Source organism: Solanum lycopersicum, chromosome 3 (genome assembly GCF_036512215.1).
Source record: "Solanum lycopersicum chromosome 3, SLM_r2.1".
In the NCBI taxonomy this organism is placed as follows: domain Eukaryota; kingdom Viridiplantae; phylum Streptophyta; class Magnoliopsida; order Solanales; family Solanaceae; genus Solanum; species Solanum lycopersicum.
This window is the reverse complement of record NC_090802.1, coordinates 2,908,318-2,928,802: the sequence shown is the minus strand read 5'-3', so window position 1 is coordinate 2,928,802 and position 20,485 is coordinate 2,908,318. Positions and strand designations below refer to the sequence as shown.

General features: G+C 31.4%; 3 protein-coding genes across 5 annotated transcripts; 2 read left to right on the top strand and 1 right to left on the bottom strand.

Moving 5' to 3' along the window:
• The first annotated feature begins 3,151 nt into the window (after positions 1-3,151).
• Positions 3,152-6,899, top strand: LOC101264309 (probable inactive receptor kinase At4g23740). 2 transcript variants are annotated; one of them, XM_004253392.4, is made up of 3 exons: positions 3,152-3,911; positions 4,352-5,635; positions 6,105-6,899. In XM_004253392.4, the coding sequence occupies exons 2-3, from the start codon at positions 4,414-4,416 to the stop codon at positions 6,758-6,760; spliced, it is 1,878 nt and encodes a 625-aa protein (XP_004253440.2). In that variant the 5' UTR covers positions 3,152-3,911; positions 4,352-4,413; the 3' UTR covers positions 6,761-6,899. The 2 variants fall into 2 exon arrangements, with proteins under 2 accessions (XP_004253440.2, XP_069152237.1); XM_069296136.1 differs by having other exon boundaries at positions 3,168-3,292.
• A 976-nt stretch (positions 6,900-7,875) lies between these two features.
• On the bottom strand, positions 7,876-11,087 carry LOC101254872 (uncharacterized). 2 transcript variants are annotated; one of them, XM_026030375.2, is made up of 4 exons: positions 10,675-11,061; positions 9,993-10,311; positions 8,707-8,765; positions 7,876-8,123 (listed from the first exon to the last, which is right to left on the bottom strand). In XM_026030375.2, the coding sequence occupies exons 1-4, from the start codon at positions 10,925-10,927 to the stop codon at positions 8,071-8,073; spliced, it is 684 nt and encodes a 227-aa protein (XP_025886160.1). In that variant the 5' UTR covers positions 10,928-11,061; the 3' UTR covers positions 7,876-8,070. The 2 variants fall into 2 exon arrangements, with proteins under 2 accessions (XP_025886160.1, XP_004234187.1); XM_004234139.5 differs by lacking the exon at positions 7,876-8,123 and adding an exon at positions 8,225-8,579 and having other exon boundaries at positions 10,675-11,087.
• A 4,998-nt stretch (positions 11,088-16,085) lies between these two features.
• Positions 16,086-20,071, top strand: LOC101254567 (SUMO-conjugating enzyme UBC9). The gene is made up of 5 exons (XM_004234137.5): positions 16,086-16,326; positions 16,432-16,509; positions 17,554-17,681; positions 18,851-18,955; positions 19,750-20,071. Exons 2-5 carry the CDS (start codon positions 16,440-16,442, stop codon positions 19,891-19,893), a joined length of 447 nt encoding a protein of 148 aa, XP_004234185.1. The 5' UTR covers positions 16,086-16,326; positions 16,432-16,439; the 3' UTR covers positions 19,894-20,071.
• The last annotated feature ends 414 nt before the right edge of the window (positions 20,072-20,485 follow it).

The following is a 20,485-nucleotide window of genomic DNA, read 5'->3' as shown; positions in this document are numbered from 1 at the left end:
TAGTGTTTAAACCAACTTCTACATATATAGTATACCCTTTTTTTTATTCATATATTCTTCGGGCAAATTACATAAACAGATTTTAAATTTGTTGGGATTTTTTCTTCATATATCTCATTTACGATATTTTTTTGTTGCATCCTTGATCATCTGTAATTTATTCCTTTTAAAATACGGTAAGCTATGTGACACAAAACTTCCTCAAATGTATTTTATTGATTGTGCGCGTGCGATTCATCTTACCCAAATGAAAATTGCAATCAGACGAACTTCAATTTATTTACTGGCCAGCGCCATAATCATTTCTCAAATCTAAAGCCCCTTCACCCCCCCCCCCCCCAACAACCCCACCCTCTCCTCTTCCCAAAAAAAAATAGACTTGAAGAAGAAAAAATCGATGAACAAGATAACTTCAACATTGAAATTTGATGATTAAGAAGAAATCAATGAAGAAAAAAATATATTTTGATGAGCAACTCCAACTTAATGATAGAAGAGAAAGAAAAAAGGAGAAATAAGATAAAAAGGAAAGAAATTAAGGTTAAAGGGGGAAGAAGAGCGTTGGTGGGTAGTTCAGGGATCCACATGAGCGCCTTAAGTCGAAATGTCTTCACGTGTTCAAGCGACATGAAATCACATTTTCTGTTACATCAGCCCACAGTATTTAAAAAGAACAAATTATGAATGATTCAACGATTTTTGCAGGAAAATGACATAGTTAAGGTACCTAAGAAAAAACACCCAACAAGTTTAATAACCTGTTCATGAATTTCACCTATTTCTTCTTAATCATTTGGATTAGCCAAAATAAACATAGAAGAATTACTTTGTGGTATCGAAATTTGAATGATTTATCTATGATCAGGATTAAGTTTGAATGAAACTAATTAAGTGTAAGGTCCAACAATTCAATTTTGAAAAATTAGCCGATAAAATGTGATTTAGAGATAATTAACTTTTACTGACGTTGCGTGAGAAACGGTTGCATCCATATTTTTTTTGTCTGATTTTCTGAAAATGGAAATCTTTTGTTTTACACTGCTTTTTATTTTTATTTTTAATTTAAGATAGCAACCATTTATCGAACTATTAAGATAGTATTTGAATTGCTATTTGACCTAAAGCTGATCACACCTATTTTATGAGTCTATTTTTAGAAAAGTGTTTAACAAATATATAAAAAGTTATTTAAAAAATATAAATTTAAAATAACTTATAACTCGTTTGGATTGAGTTAAAAAAAACTTTTTAGTTAATTTTAAAACTCAAACTAAAATGATTTTTACGTTAAAAAATAAAAAGTAGGGGAGACCTACTTTTGATTTTTGACTTAGTTTAAGTTATTTTAAAATTATTTTTCACCTTATCAAACACTTCGTTATTTATTTTAAGTCATTTTGACTTATTTTAAGTTATTTTTTTATATCTGTCAAACATTTTTACAAGTCAAATTTGACTAACTTTTAAGTCAACTCTAACACTCTCTTAAAATAAGTAAAAAATCAAAGTATATCTCCCTACCTTTTATTTTTTACTTAAAAGTCATTTAAATTTATTTATTTATTATTTTTAATTTAAAAACTATTTTTAAACCATCAAACGAGCTCTAATATAAATATTTTACATCAAAAATTAAACTAAAATTTGCTTATTTAGCTCTCTATGCATGAAAAAGAAAGACATTTCAATCAAATGATTTGATCATTGAAAGGTGGTTTGATTTATCCAAAATCAAATGCCAAATTATTTTATTTATATTTGATAAATTTATTATTTCGATTGACAATCCATTGATTTTATATTCCATATTTTGTGTGATAAAAATAAACCAAATTATATATATATAAAAAAGTTATTCTCCAAAAATTTTCTTCTAAAGTCCTTTAAGAAGACAACGATTAAACTTAGAAACAAAAGTTTTTCTAAATTTATATGATCGAGTGTAAAATGAAAATTTAATTATATTTTCCTCCGTCCAAATTAATAGATTGTGTGTTTGGAAAAAAAAGGGAATATATTCTTGTAACTAAATTGGATTACATCAATAAAATATTTTATATCTATATTTTAAGATATACCATAAGTATTACAATTTGTAATTTTTCTCATTTAATTTGTCAAAATAATAATTAAAGTTCACTACTAAAGATAATGAAAAGACAGACCCGATGAATAGGATCAATAAATAGAGGGAAAACCAACATTGTTCGTCAAATTTTTCTAAAAAATAAGATAGAAATAAAAAAATTGATAGACGTTTTTTGATATTTCGCGTGAAAATTATAATTTATTTTTTAAAAAATCGACGATGCATTCCCTCAATTTTTTTATTATTTTTTTTAGTACAAAATTTTAGTTAAAGACTATAAATAAAAAATTATGACAATATTTTATCTAAAAAGCATATGTAGTTGAGTGATAAAAGTGTCCATTTGATTCTTAGAGCCTGTTTGGCTCAGCTTAAAAGCTGGTTAAACTGACTTAAAAGCTGATTTTTGATTTATTTAGCTTTTTGACAATACTCAAAATAACTTATTTTAAGCCAAAAGTTAAAAGTTGGGGTAGGGGTGTTTTTTTTTTTTTAGCTTATAAGCTGTTTTAAGTTGACCATTTGCCCTCAATATTTTTATACAATCTTCAAGTTACTCATATAACCCTAACATCTCTTTCTTCCACTTTTTCGTTTTTACGTTTGGCATAACAACTTCAGCACTTTTATCCAAACGCATAACTGCTTATTTTAAAAATAAGTTTCAGCACTTCTAAAAGTACTTTTTTAAAGCTGCTTTTATTAAGCCCATCCAAACGGGCCCTTAGTAGTTACATTTTTTAAAGGTATATTTATGAAAAATCCATAAATTTGGTACTACCTTCGTTCCTTCGAATCATACTAAATTTTAACTAACATTTAAAATGTATTTTTCAATCATATTGATTAAAAAAATTAATATTAATGGTAATTTTCATATAATTAATATAACGTAATATAGCTTTAAAAGTCAATTAAATCTGATTTTCAAAAAATGTAAATATGATAATATAAAAGTACGGAAAGAGAATCAACTTTGTGTAAGAAAATTGACCTTATCGTTCAATGTCGACCTATTTCGTAATGATTCACATAACTTAACTTAAAATATCTGAAAATTTTAATAACTTAATTGATTAATTATCTTCGTCTAACTCTGATCGACCAGAGTTCGATTTTTGGCGTGTTACATGACTACTAATTTCACCTAATAAAGCCGCACCCCAATTAGATTTTACTTACAGGAGGACGTGATTAAGAGTGGTTAATTTCCTCTCCCTTTTTCTCCTCTTTTTCGTAATTGCAATCTGTGTCTTTCTTTAGTGAAGAGCTTCAAAAAAAAAATGGCGGAAATGGTGGATAATGCTCTTCTGGTGCTCCCTGCCTTACTGGCACCACGTGAACCCACTACCCATCTTCTTCTAAACCCAAGCAAATTGTTAAAGAATTGATTTTGTGTATTGCTGTTAACTTAAACTTCTTCGTATCTTAGTAGAAGTTCCACTTTTGTTTCCACGTGCTTTTCCCACTCTTTTCGCTTCTTTGTTAAACCAAATACATATACCCCATTTCTTTATTTGATTTCTTCTTCTTCAAATTAACTGCCTTTCAATCATTTATTGTCTCTCACCCACTCCCCTTCTTCTGCTCATTTAATCATTGTCTCTCTCTTTCTCTCTCTATCTAGCTACTTACTTAATTCTGCATTTACTTCTCATCATTTTCCTCTTCATCTACTCCTCCTTTTCAGTTTACTCTACCAAGTGTTTGATTTTTTGCCTCACTGGTACTTGCTAGTATACTATACAGTTTCTGAATTTTGTGGGGTTTTCAGTTTTCTACATTTTTTATGCGATTTGGCTATCTGGGTATTGCTATTCAGGTTCATTTCAATCTTCTTTTTGTTATTGCCGACAGTTTTCAAATTATGCATACTTTGCTTTACGGTCAAGAAAAGTGTTAAAGATTCAATCTTTTTGTGTGTAATGCGTTTGGAAATAGGTGAAGAACGTGAAATGCCTGTTTGTTCCCTTTTTTTTTTCATTTTTTGGCAGCCCCAAGAAGTTGACGGAAGAAATTTTGGCTGGTTCTTCTTTTACTTTAGCTGTTCTGTTTATTGAAACCTAACTTTTACTTAATTTGCGTGGTTGACCCAAAAACAAAATGTGTTCTGAGTGTCTACGTAACTTTACTTGCCCTGTAAATTGTTCTATTTATGGTTAAGAAACGGTTTTCTAGTTTAAATGATAATTATTTATAGTGAATAACGAACATCATGCCGTTTCAATGTCTGATTCCATTTCTTTTTCGAAATTCTTGTAGAGATGAAGGGTGCTGTTACTAGAAGTTGATGTCTTTGTAGTTTAGCTCAGGGGAAGAGAAGGATGGTTACAAAGTTCCTGTTTGTTTCAGTTTTATTCGGCACAGCTCTGTTCTGGCTAGCAAGTAGTGAACCATATGAAGACAAAGAAGCGCTTCTTGATTTCCTTAATAATGTGAATCATTCGCGGTACCTGAATTGGGATGAGAGAACTTCTGCTTGTAGTTCTTGGACTGGAGTCACTTGTAATCATGAGAAATCAAGAATTATAGCAATCAGGTTGCCTGGAGTTGGATTCCGTGGTTCGATTCCTGGAAACACTCTTAGCCGCTTGTCTGCTCTTCAGATCTTGAGTTTAAGGTCTAATAGTTTTAGTGGCAGTTTACCTACTGATTTTGCAAAACTTGGAAATCTTACTTCTATATATCTTCAATCCAATAACTTTCAAGGTCCATTGCCTACTGATTTTTCTGCTTGGAAAAGCCTTTCGGTTTTGAATTTGTCAAATAATGATTTTAGTGGGAGTATACCTTCTTCAATATCGAACTTGACTCATTTGACTGCTCTAGTTCTTGCTAATAACTCGCTTTCTGGCAGTATTCCTGATCTCAATCTCCCTACTTTGCAAATATTAGATCTGTCCAACAATAACTTCACTGGAAGTATCCCCAATTCTCTTCAAAGATTTCCTGGTTCAGCTTTTGCTGGTAACCCGCTTTCTCCTGCAAATTTTTCACCTTCATTTCCTCCAGTTCCTCCTCCAAGTGTCCCACCAAAAAAGAAATCGTTTAAACTCCGTGAACCTGCAATACTTGGGATTGTAATGGGAGGATGTGTTTTAGGTTTCTTAGTGGTAGCTGCAGTGCTAATTATGTGCTTTTCAAAGAAAGATGGTAACAGTGGGGCCACAGAGAAATCAATCAAGAAAGAAGATGTAGTCAGGAAGGGAGTTTCCAGCAGTCAGCATGGAGTAGGGAATCTCGCATTCTTCGAGGGTTGTAATCTTGCATTTGACCTTGAAGATCTGTTGAGAGCTTCAGCAGAAGTGCTTGGAAAGGGAACATTTGGCACTACATATAAGGCAGCTTTGGAGGATTCTACCACAGTTGTGGTGAAGAGATTGAAGGAGAGCGTGGGAAGAAAAGATTTTGAGCAACAGATGGAGGTTGTCGGCAATATCAGGCATGAGAATGTGGTCCCGCTGAGGGCATACTACTATTCCAAGGATGAGAAACTCATGGTATATGATTTCTACAGCCAAGGGAGTGCAGCTTTGTTGCTGCATGGTATGTTAAGCACCCAATATCTACTACTCTTGCTGTTTTATTCTTGAACCGTTCCATAGAGAACTGATTATCAGGACCAAAAACATAATGCAGATCATTTTTAGCTATGATATGTCTTGTGCAGTAGTATTTGAAATTGCTTGTAGGCTAATTATAGTGTAACCAATTGCCATTGAATGCATTAGGATGTACAATTGCATCAAGAGAATAGAGTATCTGCTGTTGTTGTCCTTAATCATCAATAGCTTATAGGACAGCATTTGTTTCTCCAAGTCATAACTAAGTGCCACTTTTAGGCCATGTCTAAGTGCAGCTTTTCTTTTAATTTGTCAAAATTCAAGAGCTGTCATGTTGCTCGCGAACTTTGCTTTGGCGTTATAGACAACTTCCATCAATGTTAGGTGGATAGTCTTTTAACTGCACCTTCAAGTATTCCTATCATTATATCTGATGCACTCTGTAATTGCAGCAAAGAGGTCTGCTGATCGAATTCCTCTTGACTGGGAAACCCGACTACGAATTGCCATTGGTGCAGCTAGAGGCATTGCTCAAATACATGGACAGTCTGGGGGAAGGCTTGTCCACGGGAACATAAAATCCTCAAACATATTCCTCAACTCCCAAGGTTTCGGTTGTATTTCTGATCTTGGCTTGGCAACTATAATGGGTCCAATTGCTATACCAATCGTGCGAGCTGCTGGTTATCAACCTCCAGAAGTTACAGATTCAAGAAAAGTATCTCAAGCCACTGATGTCTACAGCTTTGGCGTCCTAATACTTGAACTTCTCACTGGAAAGTCCCCTACACATGCCACAGGTACTAGCGACATTGTCCACTTAGTCAGGTGGGTACATTCTGTCGTTCGTGAGGAGTGGACTGCTGAAGTATTCGACGTGGAGCTTTTGAGGTATCCAAATATAGAAGAAGAAATGGTGGAGATGTTACAAATAGGTTTGACTTGTGTATCCAGAATGCCAGAGCAGAGACCAAAAATGACGGAAGTAGTAAAGATGGTAGAGGGTGTTAGGAGAGTGAATACGGGGACTCGACCATCCACGGAAGCTTCTACACCAAACCTCACACCACCAATGACTGAAATAGGGTCTTCTTCTGTTACACATTGATATTTCTTTGTTACTCCATTTAGTGATTACTTACTGTTCTATATGCTCAATTGTTTCACTGTTATAAGTTTTTCTCCTCAGGTTCCTGTCAAACATTATTTCAACTACCAAATTGAATAGAAACATTTACTTGATCTTATATTATTTCAGATCAAAAGTAACTTTATTATGCTAATATACAAGTGTTTGTGCTTCAAAAGCATTCATTATTTTCATCACTTAATCAGAGATAATGACTTAGTAATAATTTTTATTATTCTAACTAAACAGGTAAAAAGTAGCAAGTACCTTTGAATGGTAACAGAATGAATTTGCACATGGTAGGTCAGATCTTAAATTGAAAGGTGCGAATAGCTTGGTGCCTAATAAATTAAGCGACCATGTATTATTATTATTTTTCAAGATTTTGGTGTTTGGCCATAAGATTCTAAATATTTTTTCGTTTTTCGGAATTTTTAGGGTTGAACGTACTCGTTATATTTTTTGTAAAAAGTTTTTGGAACAACATTAATGCATGAATGTACTTAAATACAACTCCAAAAGTGAAAAATGGAATATAAAACATGTTATAAGCTATTTTTCAAATTTGAAAATTTTATGATCAAACAATGATTTAAGATTGTATCGAAAGACTCCATGACAAAGATATGATTCATTTAATTGCATCATTATATTACATCAAATACTGAATATGGATACTTGTAGGTATCAACAGTTTCAATATAAGGATTGTATCAACAAACAATATTGTATTAACTTTGTGCATCAACTTATATATCAGTTTGGTTGTATGGAATACAACTCAAATTTCTGTATTTTTATATCACAAATGAATATTATTGATATATCTGTATTAACCTATATGTATCGAACTTTGAATTTATATATTACGAATGAATACAAATGATACAACATGTATCACTGTGTATTACTATAACATGTATGTATTAGCATGAATATTCTACATTTGTTTCTATATTCTTTCTCTAGCGTCTGCCAAATATTTGTTCAACTACCACATTGAATAGAGACGCTAAAATGTAGTATTTGGTTTATATTATCAGAGCTAAATGTCAATACATTATCAGAATCTGGACTTATACAAAGAAAACTAATTTCGGTGCAATTAACAAATTTATATTATTTTGATCAAAAGTCAAATACTAATCACAAATTTATATAAATCTGCAAATAATTTTGAGAATAGAAAGCCAAACAGGCCGTATCAATTTGCACATGGTAGGCGCAGACTTCAAATGTATAGTGCATTACATTTGTATATTAGTCATTGCTGTGCCGTAAAGAAGGCTTCAATGTCCACAGCACTCTACCTGCTTTTCTCTATTAGAAAATATCAACTTGCCTGCATTATTTACTGTAACAAATGAGCTTATCTTATTACTGTAAACAATAGTATACAAAATCCACAATGGTTAAAGTCAATCTACCCTTAGGTGTAGAAACTTGGCACCAAACAATCTCAATTTTATAAATAGGATAATGTACGATATTACACAACGCAGCCAGATGAGGAGAGCAACAAGCTAAGAAAACATAGACAGGCATAGAGCTAAAGTGAAGAAACAAGCTCATCATAATACATTCTGTCGCTTTTTTCCTTTTCTGTTCTTTGATAAGTAAATATTGATCACATTTCTACATGGAATGACACACCGTTTATTTGTATGATGAAGTGCAAAACGGTTCCCCTTTCAACTAGCAAGACACGTTTGCAGGCATGGTAGTGAGCAGTTTGCGTTCTTAGACCATTACACGCTAAGGGTAGTTCATTTGCGTGAGATTTTTGTTTTGACACCCGCTGAAATTGAAGGAGAAGAAAATAAACCAGCTCAGGGTAAGAGAATCTAGAAAACTATCAAATCCAACCACGATCTGCAGAGAAAGATAGTAAATAGAAAATTTCGTGAGAAAGAAACACTACCAACCTTCAACTTGCTCAAATTGAACTTCTTTAACAAGCTCAGAAGTTGCACTGTACTCAAATCTGCACGATTAAGATAAGAAAACAATATTTACAATAGAATTAAGCATTTACAAGGAAATGAAATGACAAAATATACAAGGTAGCGGAAGAGGAAAAGAAGCAGCATGTGTATAAAGACAATAGATAATCACGAGCAGCAAGCAATACATTAGTCCTAAATGCTACTCTGATAGTCAAATGAAATCTGCGCTGCATCATAATATTTAGCATCTTTTCAGATTGAAGAAGTATCAGGGACAAAAAGTTATACAAGTTCCTAGAGGTGATGCCATGAGAAAATAGCATTTTTGTCAACCTCTAATCATGTGTGACAACATAGCTCCAACCCTACCCTAGCTACCCCATGCCCTTTTTCTTTTTCTGTTTCTAGAACTAGCAATTTCAATGTTTGGAACGGAAGGAGTAGAAGATGTCTCGATGGAATATCAACTCCAATTCTCCGAACCACTCCCTGAAAGCTAATGACTCTTAGGTTTATGTATTTGGAGCAACTTAGCTCCTGTAAACTCTCCTCACACCTATCCTTAACTTAAGCCTCATAGTATAGAGCTACAAAATCTCTTTTGTACTTACTATCTCTTGCAATATCTGAATTATTTGCATCTTTTTGATGCCATTTATGATAATGCTTACTTCATTACAAAAAAAACAAGTAATTTCAACCTTCACATCACCTGTGACGATAAAAGAAAAGCATCACTTGTTTCTCGGATTTAAAATTCTTCGCCTGAATCAGTTTTGGCATCAATAACTCAATATTCTATCCAGCATGTTTAAAAAAAAAAGGCCTCCACCCCACATTTTTTCTCAGAGTCCACAAAAAAGGTTTTACAAACATTAGGACAAAATGGAAGGTTTGACACCTAGAATCATCATGTTCGCCACATATCAGCAGTTTACAAGTGATATAGCAATCAGAATTGAGGGTATTCATATGACAGCAAGCAATTATAGTGAATCATTCTCAAGCCACAGTATTGCTAGGATATGAACAGGTCTGTCCTAAGGTTGAGACAGAAAATGCTCCAAGTCTTTATCTTTCTCTAATGTAGAAAGTTTAACTGCATCAAACACGCGTCTTTAACAACAGTGCCCTAAGCATCTATGAAAATAACTGGAGATGTGTGTATGTGCAACTCAAAATTTATCAAGTTCAGACGTACAACTTAACAAACAATTTGGACTTAAACGATGAATAAGAAAATGACAATGCACTAATCAAATTACCTATTAGAGAAGAGAACATCGAGTTCATAGTCAGATTGACTCTTGGTAGCATCTACTAAGATTGTTACTATTTCTGTTTTCCGAGTAGTGGCCATGAACAGATCGTACTCAGTCGGAATGATAATTGCAAGAAAATTATCACTTAATTCACTCAGACACAGCTTCTCAACAGCTGCCAGGGCAATCCGCCGTTTAAGTGCACCACTTTCTGGGTCTACAATGTAAATGGCGAAATCAGTTACAAGGAGAATGCGCCGCTTCATCTTCCCTGTGCTTGTAAACTTCAGAACTGTGTCTGCAAACAGAACCTTTTTGTCACCTGCAAAAGAACACATCAAATCTAGAGATAAGGGCTGTTCTCACCTACACAAGAAAATTTGTGCTTTATATTTGTTCAAACTCAAGTTCCCCTATTTGCTTGTCCATTAAAATGAGTAACCACTCCAGATATATATTCAGCACAATAATAGATGTTAAAGAGATTCAGTAAGAGCTATTCAGCAACCCAAAAAATAATGAAGTAAATGAGTTTGCTTTCCGAAATACAAATTGTTAACAGAGAAGATGTCTCTGTATGCAGTAACTAAGAAGAGGTCACATCAAATTAAAGATAAAATGAACTAATTTTAACAAATTGAGAGTAAAAACCCTAAAAATTAAAACAGAGAGAAGCACAGAATACCTTGTTTTTCGAGAATCTTCATGAGATAAGGTCGAGAAGGCACATCGACATAATCACCGAGATAATCCCTATGAATAGAAGCTTTTCTACGGACTTTAACTCCCATAAAAGGCTCTTGATCTTCGGTGATGTTGCTATCGGAGGGCCTCAATTTCAAAGTCCCACCTACTTCGTCCTCGTCGGGAATCGCTTCTTCATCGAAACGAACCTTTTGTACTTGAGTTCCTCCCCTATTTGATAGATAACGTGACATCGCCGGAGATGTTGAGGGGGAAAAAGCCGGCGAAGAAATGGCTGGCGGAATTGGCGAGGTCTAAAAGTTTGTTGATTTGCCGGTGAGAAGAGAGCGCGTGCACAGCTGGCGTCCGTTGTACATCACCTGGCTCCTCAGATGGGCCCACCGGACATTTTTCTTTAGACTTAAATAAATATACTATAATAAAAAATAGGAAAAATTGTATAGAATAGTAAACTAATAACTTAAATTAAATAGAATAGATAGGGTTTGATTTAATTGTGCTCCATAGCAAACATTATCTAAAATTTGCCAGCGTCTCTCTCCCAAGAATCTCGCTCGCCAGTCTCCATTCTCGCTCGCCTCTCTCGCTTTATACACAGAAGTGTATAATTCTGTTTCTGTTTTGTATAAAGTGAGAGAAAATTGTATATACACATGCAAAAATGTATATCTTCGTGCTATACACTTAATTATACAATTTACAAACATTTTACTTCAAAAATTGCAGATAAAAAGGCCAACGAATTATACAATTGCGAATTATACAATTGCAGTGAAATACAATTTTCTCTAGCTTTATACAACAGAAGTGTATATATTGTGTTTCTGTTTTTGTATAAAGCGAGAAAAACATATATCTTTTTGCTATAAACTTATAATTATTCAATATACATACATTTTAATTCGATTCAACTATATGCAAAGCAAATTATACAATTGCAGCGAAATAGGCCAGCGAATTATACACTTGTATATGTATAGCGAATTATACAGTTTTTATGTTTGCTATGGAGCGCAATTATGCAAAGTTTGCTATATTATACAAATATGAATTTTTTGTTTGCTATATGTGAAAATTGCCCTAAAAAATATTTATTATTTATAGCAATAATATTTTTTTCCACTTGATCACTTTTAATTCATTTATAGTATAAGTTTGATACATATTACAGAGATCAATTTATTATTCACATATAATACAAATTTTAATGATAATTAATGCATTTATCACACATTTTAATACACTTATAATACAATGTGTGCTAATTTTTTATCAAACAAACATGATATATTTTAAAAAATAATTATAATTCATATATATTGCATACATAATTTACTTTTGGAACATATTACAGATCTAACAAAGCATTGCTATAAATGGTAATAAACAAAAAGTATCGCTAAAATCAGTAATTATTTTTAAAACGTATTAATTTATGTAATTTTTCCTTTTCTTTTCCCCTAATAATTTATGCTCTCCATTTAAATATTTTTATATTTTATTTTTATTTTATCATATCAAAATCTTTTTTATATTTTTATCTCAAGTTAAGTAGTGTTATAAAATCTATGCTCAGAATAATATAAGTACAAAGAAAAAAGATAAGAGAAGTAGATGTAAGAGAAGACTTTCTTCTTATTCAAGTGTATTCTACAAAATGTGAAAGATATCTCTATTTATAGATTTGAGATATCACCCCAAAGGCCACAATGATAAATGCCTAATTAGTAGATACATAGTTATCCAAATGATTCTTATCACCTTGTAAACATGTATACATTAATACAATTAAGTCTTGAGTATATTTAAAGGATAATCCACACAATTCAATGGATTTATAACAAGTAGTAAGTTTTTAATTTCAATATCATGATTCATGAGATTTAAAAGATTATATTTATTTTTTGAAATATAAAATTCAATTTTTTTGTATTTTTTCTATGAGTGCAATTAAATTGAGGCACTTAGATTTAATTATCTTAATTTTTTTTACCTTTAAACACTTTGAGTAAAAAATAATTGATCGGCAATACCTTCAATGAGATTGACAAATTAAATAACTCTTTCATTCTGTATAAATGTATACATTTTATTATAATATATCATAGGAATATTTTAAGAGACAAAACAAGTTACTATGCTATATAGACCTAACGTAATTTTTATAAAGTTTAATATTGAGAATTCATAAATTAAAAGATATAATTTTACCTATACAAATTTATGAAGAGTGCTCATGAAAAAATATTTCTAAACCTATGAAAGGACATATATAATATGTAAGATTGTGGGAGATAAGCTTCATTTTTGTGGATACATTCATGCCCAAGAGGTATGTAATCATTTTATGTTCCATTAAAATAGTATGTTTTATTAATTAATAATAAGATAAAGGTTAATCATTTAGCCTTTCATAGCGTATTAAAGCTGATAAATGTTTTATTAGACTCTCTATGCAAATTGCACGAAAGACTTAGTCAACGGATGCAACTTTGAGCCTCCAATCTATACCTTATATAGTCAGACATTATACTGTAGATTTATTTTCTTTTACGTTATTTGATTCAGCGAATACAATTTTAAGCCTCCAATCTATACCTTATATGGTCAGACATTACATTGTAGACTTGTTTTCGTTTACGTTATTTAATTCAGAGAATGAAAGTTAATTTAATTATTTCTTAAAATGATTAAAACATTTATTTTTAAGAAATATAATTCACATATTTAAAATTGTATATATAATATTAGTATAAGTTATAATATGATCAAGGAAATATTATTGACGGTCCATATAGTAACTAAGGTAAAAAATTGATAATTATTTTGAAACTTTTATGCATGAGTTATTTATGTGCCGAGTAAGAATGAATAGATTATTAATATGTATTGTATTCTAATTACGTCAAAGTTTATTATTTAATTATCTTTTCAACAAATTAGAATTTTTAAAGTAATTTAGTCTCTGTGTAGTTAATTTTCTTTTCTCTACACTATCTCTTACAATACTATATATTTTACGTCATTTTACAAGTGAAATTTGAGAAACGTGGTGTATAAATAACATTCTTTTTGTCTTATAAAAATATAAAGAAATTTTTTCCATCGTGAGGTAATCATATCAAAATTATATAAAAATTGAATCTAAATTTCTTTAACTTTAAATGTGTATATTGCTAACACCGTGAATAAAAGCTACTTGAATTATGCATCAATTATTTGAATAACACCATTTAAATACAATATTATATGATATCATGAATTATTTGTGTACCATCAACCAAACGATTCTAATATAGACAAATCGTTTTCTTTGAAAAGAATATAGATATGGGATGTAGATTGGCCATTAAACACCAATTGGAAAGCAAATCCTATCGTAAGACATTAAATTATCTACTAAATTTATTAAAAAAATTTAATCAATTTATTACTAAATAAATTTTACCCTAACTTTTATATAATTCATCGCTAATTTATAACTAACTCATATTAATATGATTTTTTGTTATTTATAAAAAAAATTATCTACCACCAATTGATTGTTTTTTTTTCATGGTGAAAGTACTATATATTATAAAATTTTCACTACAATTAAAAGCCATCAGCCCAGTTGGCCAGTTGCCTATCCACTGTATCCAACTCATATATATAAATTCCAAGTATCCAGCTCATATTTCCTCTATTTTAATGAAGAATCTATGTAAAGATTCTTGAATGTTTATTTAATCATTTCCTATGTGCTTAGTATTTAATCGATCCCTTATTAGAATATTTTTAATTAACTATCTTAATCTCTTACAAAAAGATTTAAATAGGTATTTTTTTTAATTTATTTTTTATTGCGTGTTTTCGTTATTAGATGGTTGAATTAATTACATAAAATATATCCTTTTTTTTTTATATGCATTCACCTCAATAAGTTGTAGAGCTCCATACATCTTCTAGATAATTGTGTATAATTAAAAAAATTGATATATTTATATGATTAACTTAATCAATTAATATAAGAAAAAATCACGTGTAATTTTGTATACAAAATTTGAATCGTATATTTCTAATTAAAACAATATTTTTATTAAAAATTAAAGATTTTCAATTAAATAATACTTAATTCAAATATTTAAATTACATCTAGCTTTTAAGTAAATTGAGAATCCAAAATATCAACAATAAAGAAACAAGTGGCTTTCTCACGTACTTGTTCCATTTCAAATTATTGGCAGATTGTACACTAAAAATAGCTATTTCAATTTATAAAAAAAAATATTCCTTTTATTTTTTTAATATTATATTTGATACTAAATAATTACATAAAATAATAGTAGTTAAATATAGAGTTTCAAAAGATTATTCATAAAATTAACTTAGTAACATATGTTTTTAATTTAAAAAATTAAATGACATCTCAGGTCTATTGGGTTCAAATAATATAAATGGAATGAATATATTTGGAGTTTTTGAATAATATTTGGCTGAAATTTATGACGAGATATTTGAAGTTAAAGTTAGAAAAAAATATTTTTAAAAGAGTTTTTCTCCCTTTTTCTTTTTGTCTTTGTCATTACATTTTCCCATTGGTTACAAGAGATTCTTTATTACTTTATGCTTCTTTTCTTTTTGGTCAATAACCATAACGTCAAAATTATTCATCCAAAATGAACATATTTATTTCTAGCCGAGTGTGTCACTCAACCATCGAAATGCTGCATGATTTATACTGTAGCGACTAGCAAATATAAATATAATTAGGGGTGGACATTCGGTAATTCGGTTTGGTTTAGTTTTTTTCAGTTTTCGGTTTTTGTACAATGTGTACCGAATACCGAATCGAAATAATTCGATTCGGTTTGATTTTTATTGTTTCGGTTTGATTTTGTTATTTCAGTTTTTTAATGCCTGCTTAGTTGGGCTTTTAAAAATTTACAATTTTTTTGTTTGATTTTTCAACTTAATGGGCTAAAAATAGTTACATCAAAAAGTGTCTTTTACTTTTTAATTTTTTATTTTAAATTATAATATTTATTATTTAATATTAATATAATATAAATATATATTATAATATAATATATTTCGGTAAACTAAAATACCGAATAACACAAAATTACATACCAAAATACCAAAAAATACAAAAATATATATCGAATCGAAAATCAAAACCGAAATACCAAAAGATTTCGATTCGATATGATATTTCGGTTTTTTGATGTTTATGTCCAACCTTAAATATAATAATATATAAATATGTCATTTAAATTGATTTAATTTTAGAACTATATTTAAGCAAATAGATATACACATAATATAATTAGTGAATGTATTTCACGTAAATGTTCATTTTGGATTCATAATGCATGTATATAATTATTAATACGAAGATATAAATATTAATTGAAGCTAAATGAATTGGAATGATTATTATAGAATTTATTGAAGAAACGGCGGGTCGGCGAAAAATGGAAATCTTTAAAAATTAGTAATCACTAAAATAACTACTATTCCTACTATGCTGGGCGAGGCCATTATATAAATGGTCTTTTTTTCTCTGACGGATTCATCATTTTTCATCTTCTCTTCTTCTTCCGTGTTTTTGTGCTGTTCAACCAAAGGAGGATCCCGATCTCTCTGTCAGGTCTTGTTCATCAATTTCATCAATGTTTTTGTTGTATTTGTTAAGCAAAATTCCATCAATTTATCTGTTGAATGTGTTATGGATCTGTGAAATTTCGAATTGCAGGAGTCGCTATGGCTTCCAAGCGGATCTTGAAGGAGCTCAAAGATCTTCAAAAGGATCCTCCTACTTCTTGTAGTGCTGGTAAAAAAACTCAATTCTCTTGCTACATTTTTTTTTTCGTGCATTTTATACATACACGCAATTAAATTTGTTTTCCTACTTTCTTTTGTTTGAAATTTTGTTTGCTAAACAAATCTGTTACAGTATTTGAATTGTTTCATGTATGATCTAATCGTCGAATCTGTTATTTGATTTGTTGGATGTATGATCTGATCGTTGAGGATATCATTGTTGAGATTTGTCTGTTGACCATTTTTTGATATCGCGGTCTGGAAACGTAGTTCATTTTGCTACGGCTGATCTGGCTGCCACAAAATTCTTATGTTTTTCTACATCAATGTTTTGTTTTTGGCGTTATTCCGGTTTGTTAGTTTGATTCATTAACTCTAGACATGTCAATGATTGAATATTCAATCACTTAAATGGAAGTTATGATCCACATTCTGGTTCGTGTGTCATTTCTATGACTGTGATTGCTTAGTAGGCTTGGCAGTGACATAATTGAATTGGATATCAAGGAGACAGGAAAATTTAAGCGAGATGTGGTGCTAGAATGCTTAACTCTCTGTTTGGCATTGTTCGTGTCGGAACCTTTATATGTGAAACTGCAATAATGTTATACAGATGGATTCTTGTGTATTCCTTTGTATGTGCTAGATAAACGAGCCATCCTCCTCCTTCCCCTGCCAGTTATAATTTAGTGGTTTCTTCTTCTCTTGAATACTTCCGATGAAATCAGTAGTCAAAGTCGATTTGGTTAGAACTTAGATGCTTTTTGATATAAACGGTTGTGCCTTTAAATCAGATCTTTCTTTTAATAAAGACGCTGTGATAATTATCGTTCTCATAATCAAAATATGCTTATTTTTTTGTACTTCCTTTTAAGAAAAAACTAGAACTTCAGTCATGCAGGTTCTTTCCTTTGTTTATCAGTGTTTGGATTCATATGAAGCATCTAGACCAGACCCTATTGACCACTTATCGTTAAACCTCTCTAAAGGATAATTTTGTTAGGCTTGTCATTTGTATTTTGTTTTACTTACCTGCTTAAACTGGATTTCGCAGGACCTGTTGCTGAGGACATGTTTCATTGGCAAGCAACGATCATGGGTCCTCCAGACAGTCCTTATTCCGGTGGAGTTTTCCTGGTGACAATCCATTTTCCTCCAGATTATCCATTCAAGCCACCTAAGGTGCATTGTGAGCTCTTGTCGTTCCTTAAATATCGCATTGATCATAGCTGTTGATACACATGACTTCATAGATTAGGTATGGGCCCTTGACATCCTAGAATTTGCTGGTTCTAAGAGATCCCATCCCGTATATCATATAAGTGAACCTGATTTTCAATTATTATCGATGCTACAAGACATTTTGTTTTATTGAATTCTTAACTTTAACATGATTAATTAAGCTCCTTTATGTCAAATTGGGGGGATGACAGGCACAGTTCCTTAATCTTAAATTCGACAGATAGCTGAAGAAGGACTAGACTCAGCTCACATTTTGTGTGGACTACCATGCTTATGTTGTTTTTAGCTGCAGTATATTGTCTTTTGAAGATCCCAATAGTTCTTGCTTGATGGGTTGATATTCACATGAAAGAACTCCTTATTTGTATCTTCTGTGTTCTTTATACCCTGATCTCTGTTGAATCGTGTTTGGTTGATTGGTTCGATATATCATATAGAAGTATTCTTCCTTGTGCATTTTGAGCATTTTAGTTACTTTCTTTTTTGGTTTACCCAGATACTTGAGAGTAATCTTAGTAGCCTCAAAGGAGATAAAAGTATATGATGTTAAATTTAATATTGCAGAAAGGACTGTATAATTAAGCATTGTTTGGCAAAGGAGAGAATTGTACAGCACAAAATATTTCAAGTGTAACAAGTGACAAAAGCCAATTTTAGCTGCCTTCTGCAGTTTACAATAAACAAATAAGTAATTAATGGCCAGCATGTAAAAAGAGTGATTTGTGATAATCGTTTAAATCTTTGAGTTAACCAAACATCAGTATAATTTAAAAAGTTACTCTAAGTTGTGATAGCATCAATAAATCTGACAAAACAGGTCAAAATATCTCTCCAGATTATAAAAAGATGTCGATTAAAATAACTAAGGCAAAAGATCAAGGACTCTCCATGATTAACAGGTGAAAATATCTCTCCAGATTATATAAAGATGTCGAATAGAATAACTAAGTCAATAGATCGAGGTCTCTCCATGAGTAGTCACAAATATCATTTTCTCCTTGGCTGTTGTGCTTGATTTGCTGACATTCTGTATTCATTTCTTACTAATACTTTTGTCATTGATAATGAACTTGGATGAAAGACACTCACTATTGGTGTAAATCTTGCAGGTGGCTTTCAGGACAAAAGTTTTCCACCCAAACATAAACAGCAACGGAAGCATATGTCTTGACATTTTAAAGGAGCAGTGGAGCCCTGCTCTAACAATTTCCAAGGTTCATTTCTTATTACATTTAAGCTGTTTATATTTAAAGTACTAATATTATTGTTTTAGTGATATTTCTTCAAGTGTTCATAATACCCTTGTACTTCAATAAATTGTTCTAAACTTATATGGGACAATCTTGCATTTTTATTTTCCTTTTATTTGGGAACTAATACAAAGATTGATTTAGTTAGATCTTCGTTGTAAGAAACAGAGCCTTGTGTAATGCCCCACTAGAAAAGCTTATTGTTTACTAGTCAGAACCTTGAGATTAGTTTCATAAAAAAAGAACCATGAGATTTGCTACATTTTAAAAGTCTCTACATTGAAGTAATTAAAACTTATTTTGCATTTCCGTATAATACCATGGGCAAATCACAATGTCTGCTAACTAGTTTGGCATCATCTTGGTTTGGATTTCCTCTTTTAAGTTATGCCATTAGAGTGAGTACCTATCCTAACATCTTTCTCATCCACTCAATGTATGCCTCTGATCGTCTATCTTCAGATAAAAATGCTCTCATTGACTCCACATAACGAAGTTTTTTCAATTAATGGGAATCCTCCTGCTAGTTTACCTTTTCCAGTACTGGTGTATGTTAAAAGGAAGGGGGGAGACTTTGAAGCGTAGTGAATGTAGATCAGACAACTCAAAGGCTCTTTTAGGATGATCAGCCACTCGAGGATGTATTGCATTATTGAAGCTTTATCTGCTGAGCAATAAAAAAAGCAGTGTGTGACGATGGATTACTTCTGCTCTGTCTCTCCACTTATTTATTGATAACTTTTTGTTTCAATATTCAGGTGTTGCTTTCGATATGTTCACTTCTGACGGACCCTAATCCTGATGATCCTTTGGTCCCGGAGATTGCACACATGTACAAGACAGACCGGAACAAGTACGAGAGTACTGCAAGGAGCTGGACCCAGAAGTATGCCATGGGCTAAATGCACATTGGTATTTGTGGGATCAGGACATTGTACTTTCAGACACTTTGTTATTTACATTGAATATATGAATGAGTTCATCTGTTCTTTGAGGAGAGGAAAATGATGGATGCTGCTCTTTAATAGTTGTATGAACAATTTGATCTTTGAAAGAAACCAATGAATTAACCTTTTCTTATATTTGCAGACCATTTGTTTCCACAAGCTTATATAGACATGAATATTTTACATCTCTTTGCATGCTTTAGCTATGCTGTAACTGAATTATATAAAACGCGGGATAAGCATTGGAGCCCTTCAATTCCCAACATCCCGCGTTGATTGTTGGGAATTGAAGGGTCCAATCAAGCTACAAGTTTGGCCAAACAAGCTATTAGTTCCATTTCTCAACTTCATATTAACTTTATATTTGGCACATAATAATTTAATTATTTCGGGTATTTATTATTTTTTTCACTAAGCATAATACATAGGTGAATGGAAGTATATTTGAACCTCCAAAATCATTGTTAAACATTTGGCCTAAAGCTTAGTGTTAAGTGTACTTTATATCGTGTATTGTGTGGACTGTCCAGATATTAGCCCAACAATA

Coding starts and splice junctions, on each gene's coding strand:
- LOC101264309 (XM_004253392.4), top strand. CDS start 4,414: ATGGTTACAAAGTTCCTGTTTGTTTCAGTTTTATTCGGCACAGCTCTG. Junction 5,636..6,104: donor TGCAGCTTTGTTGCTGCATG/GTATGTTAAGCA, acceptor CTGTAATTGCAG/CAAAGAGGTCTGCTGATCGA.
- LOC101254872 (XM_026030375.2), bottom strand. CDS start 10,927: ATGTCACGTTATCTATCAAATAGGGGAGGAACTCAAGTACAAAAGGTT. Junction 10,312..10,674: donor GAAGATTCTCGAAAAACAAG/GTATTCTGTGCT, acceptor GTTCTTTTGCAG/GTGACAAAAAGGTTCTGTTT. Junction 8,766..9,992: donor GATGTTCTCTTCTCTAATAG/GTAATTTGATTA, acceptor TTAATCGTGCAG/ATTTGAGTACAGTGCAACTT.
- LOC101254567 (XM_004234137.5), top strand. CDS start 16,440: ATGGCTTCCAAGCGGATCTTGAAGGAGCTCAAAGATCTTCAAAAGGAT. Junction 17,682..18,850: donor ATCCATTCAAGCCACCTAAG/GTGCATTGTGAG, acceptor TAAATCTTGCAG/GTGGCTTTCAGGACAAAAGT. Junction 18,956..19,749: donor CTGCTCTAACAATTTCCAAG/GTTCATTTCTTA, acceptor TTCAATATTCAG/GTGTTGCTTTCGATATGTTC.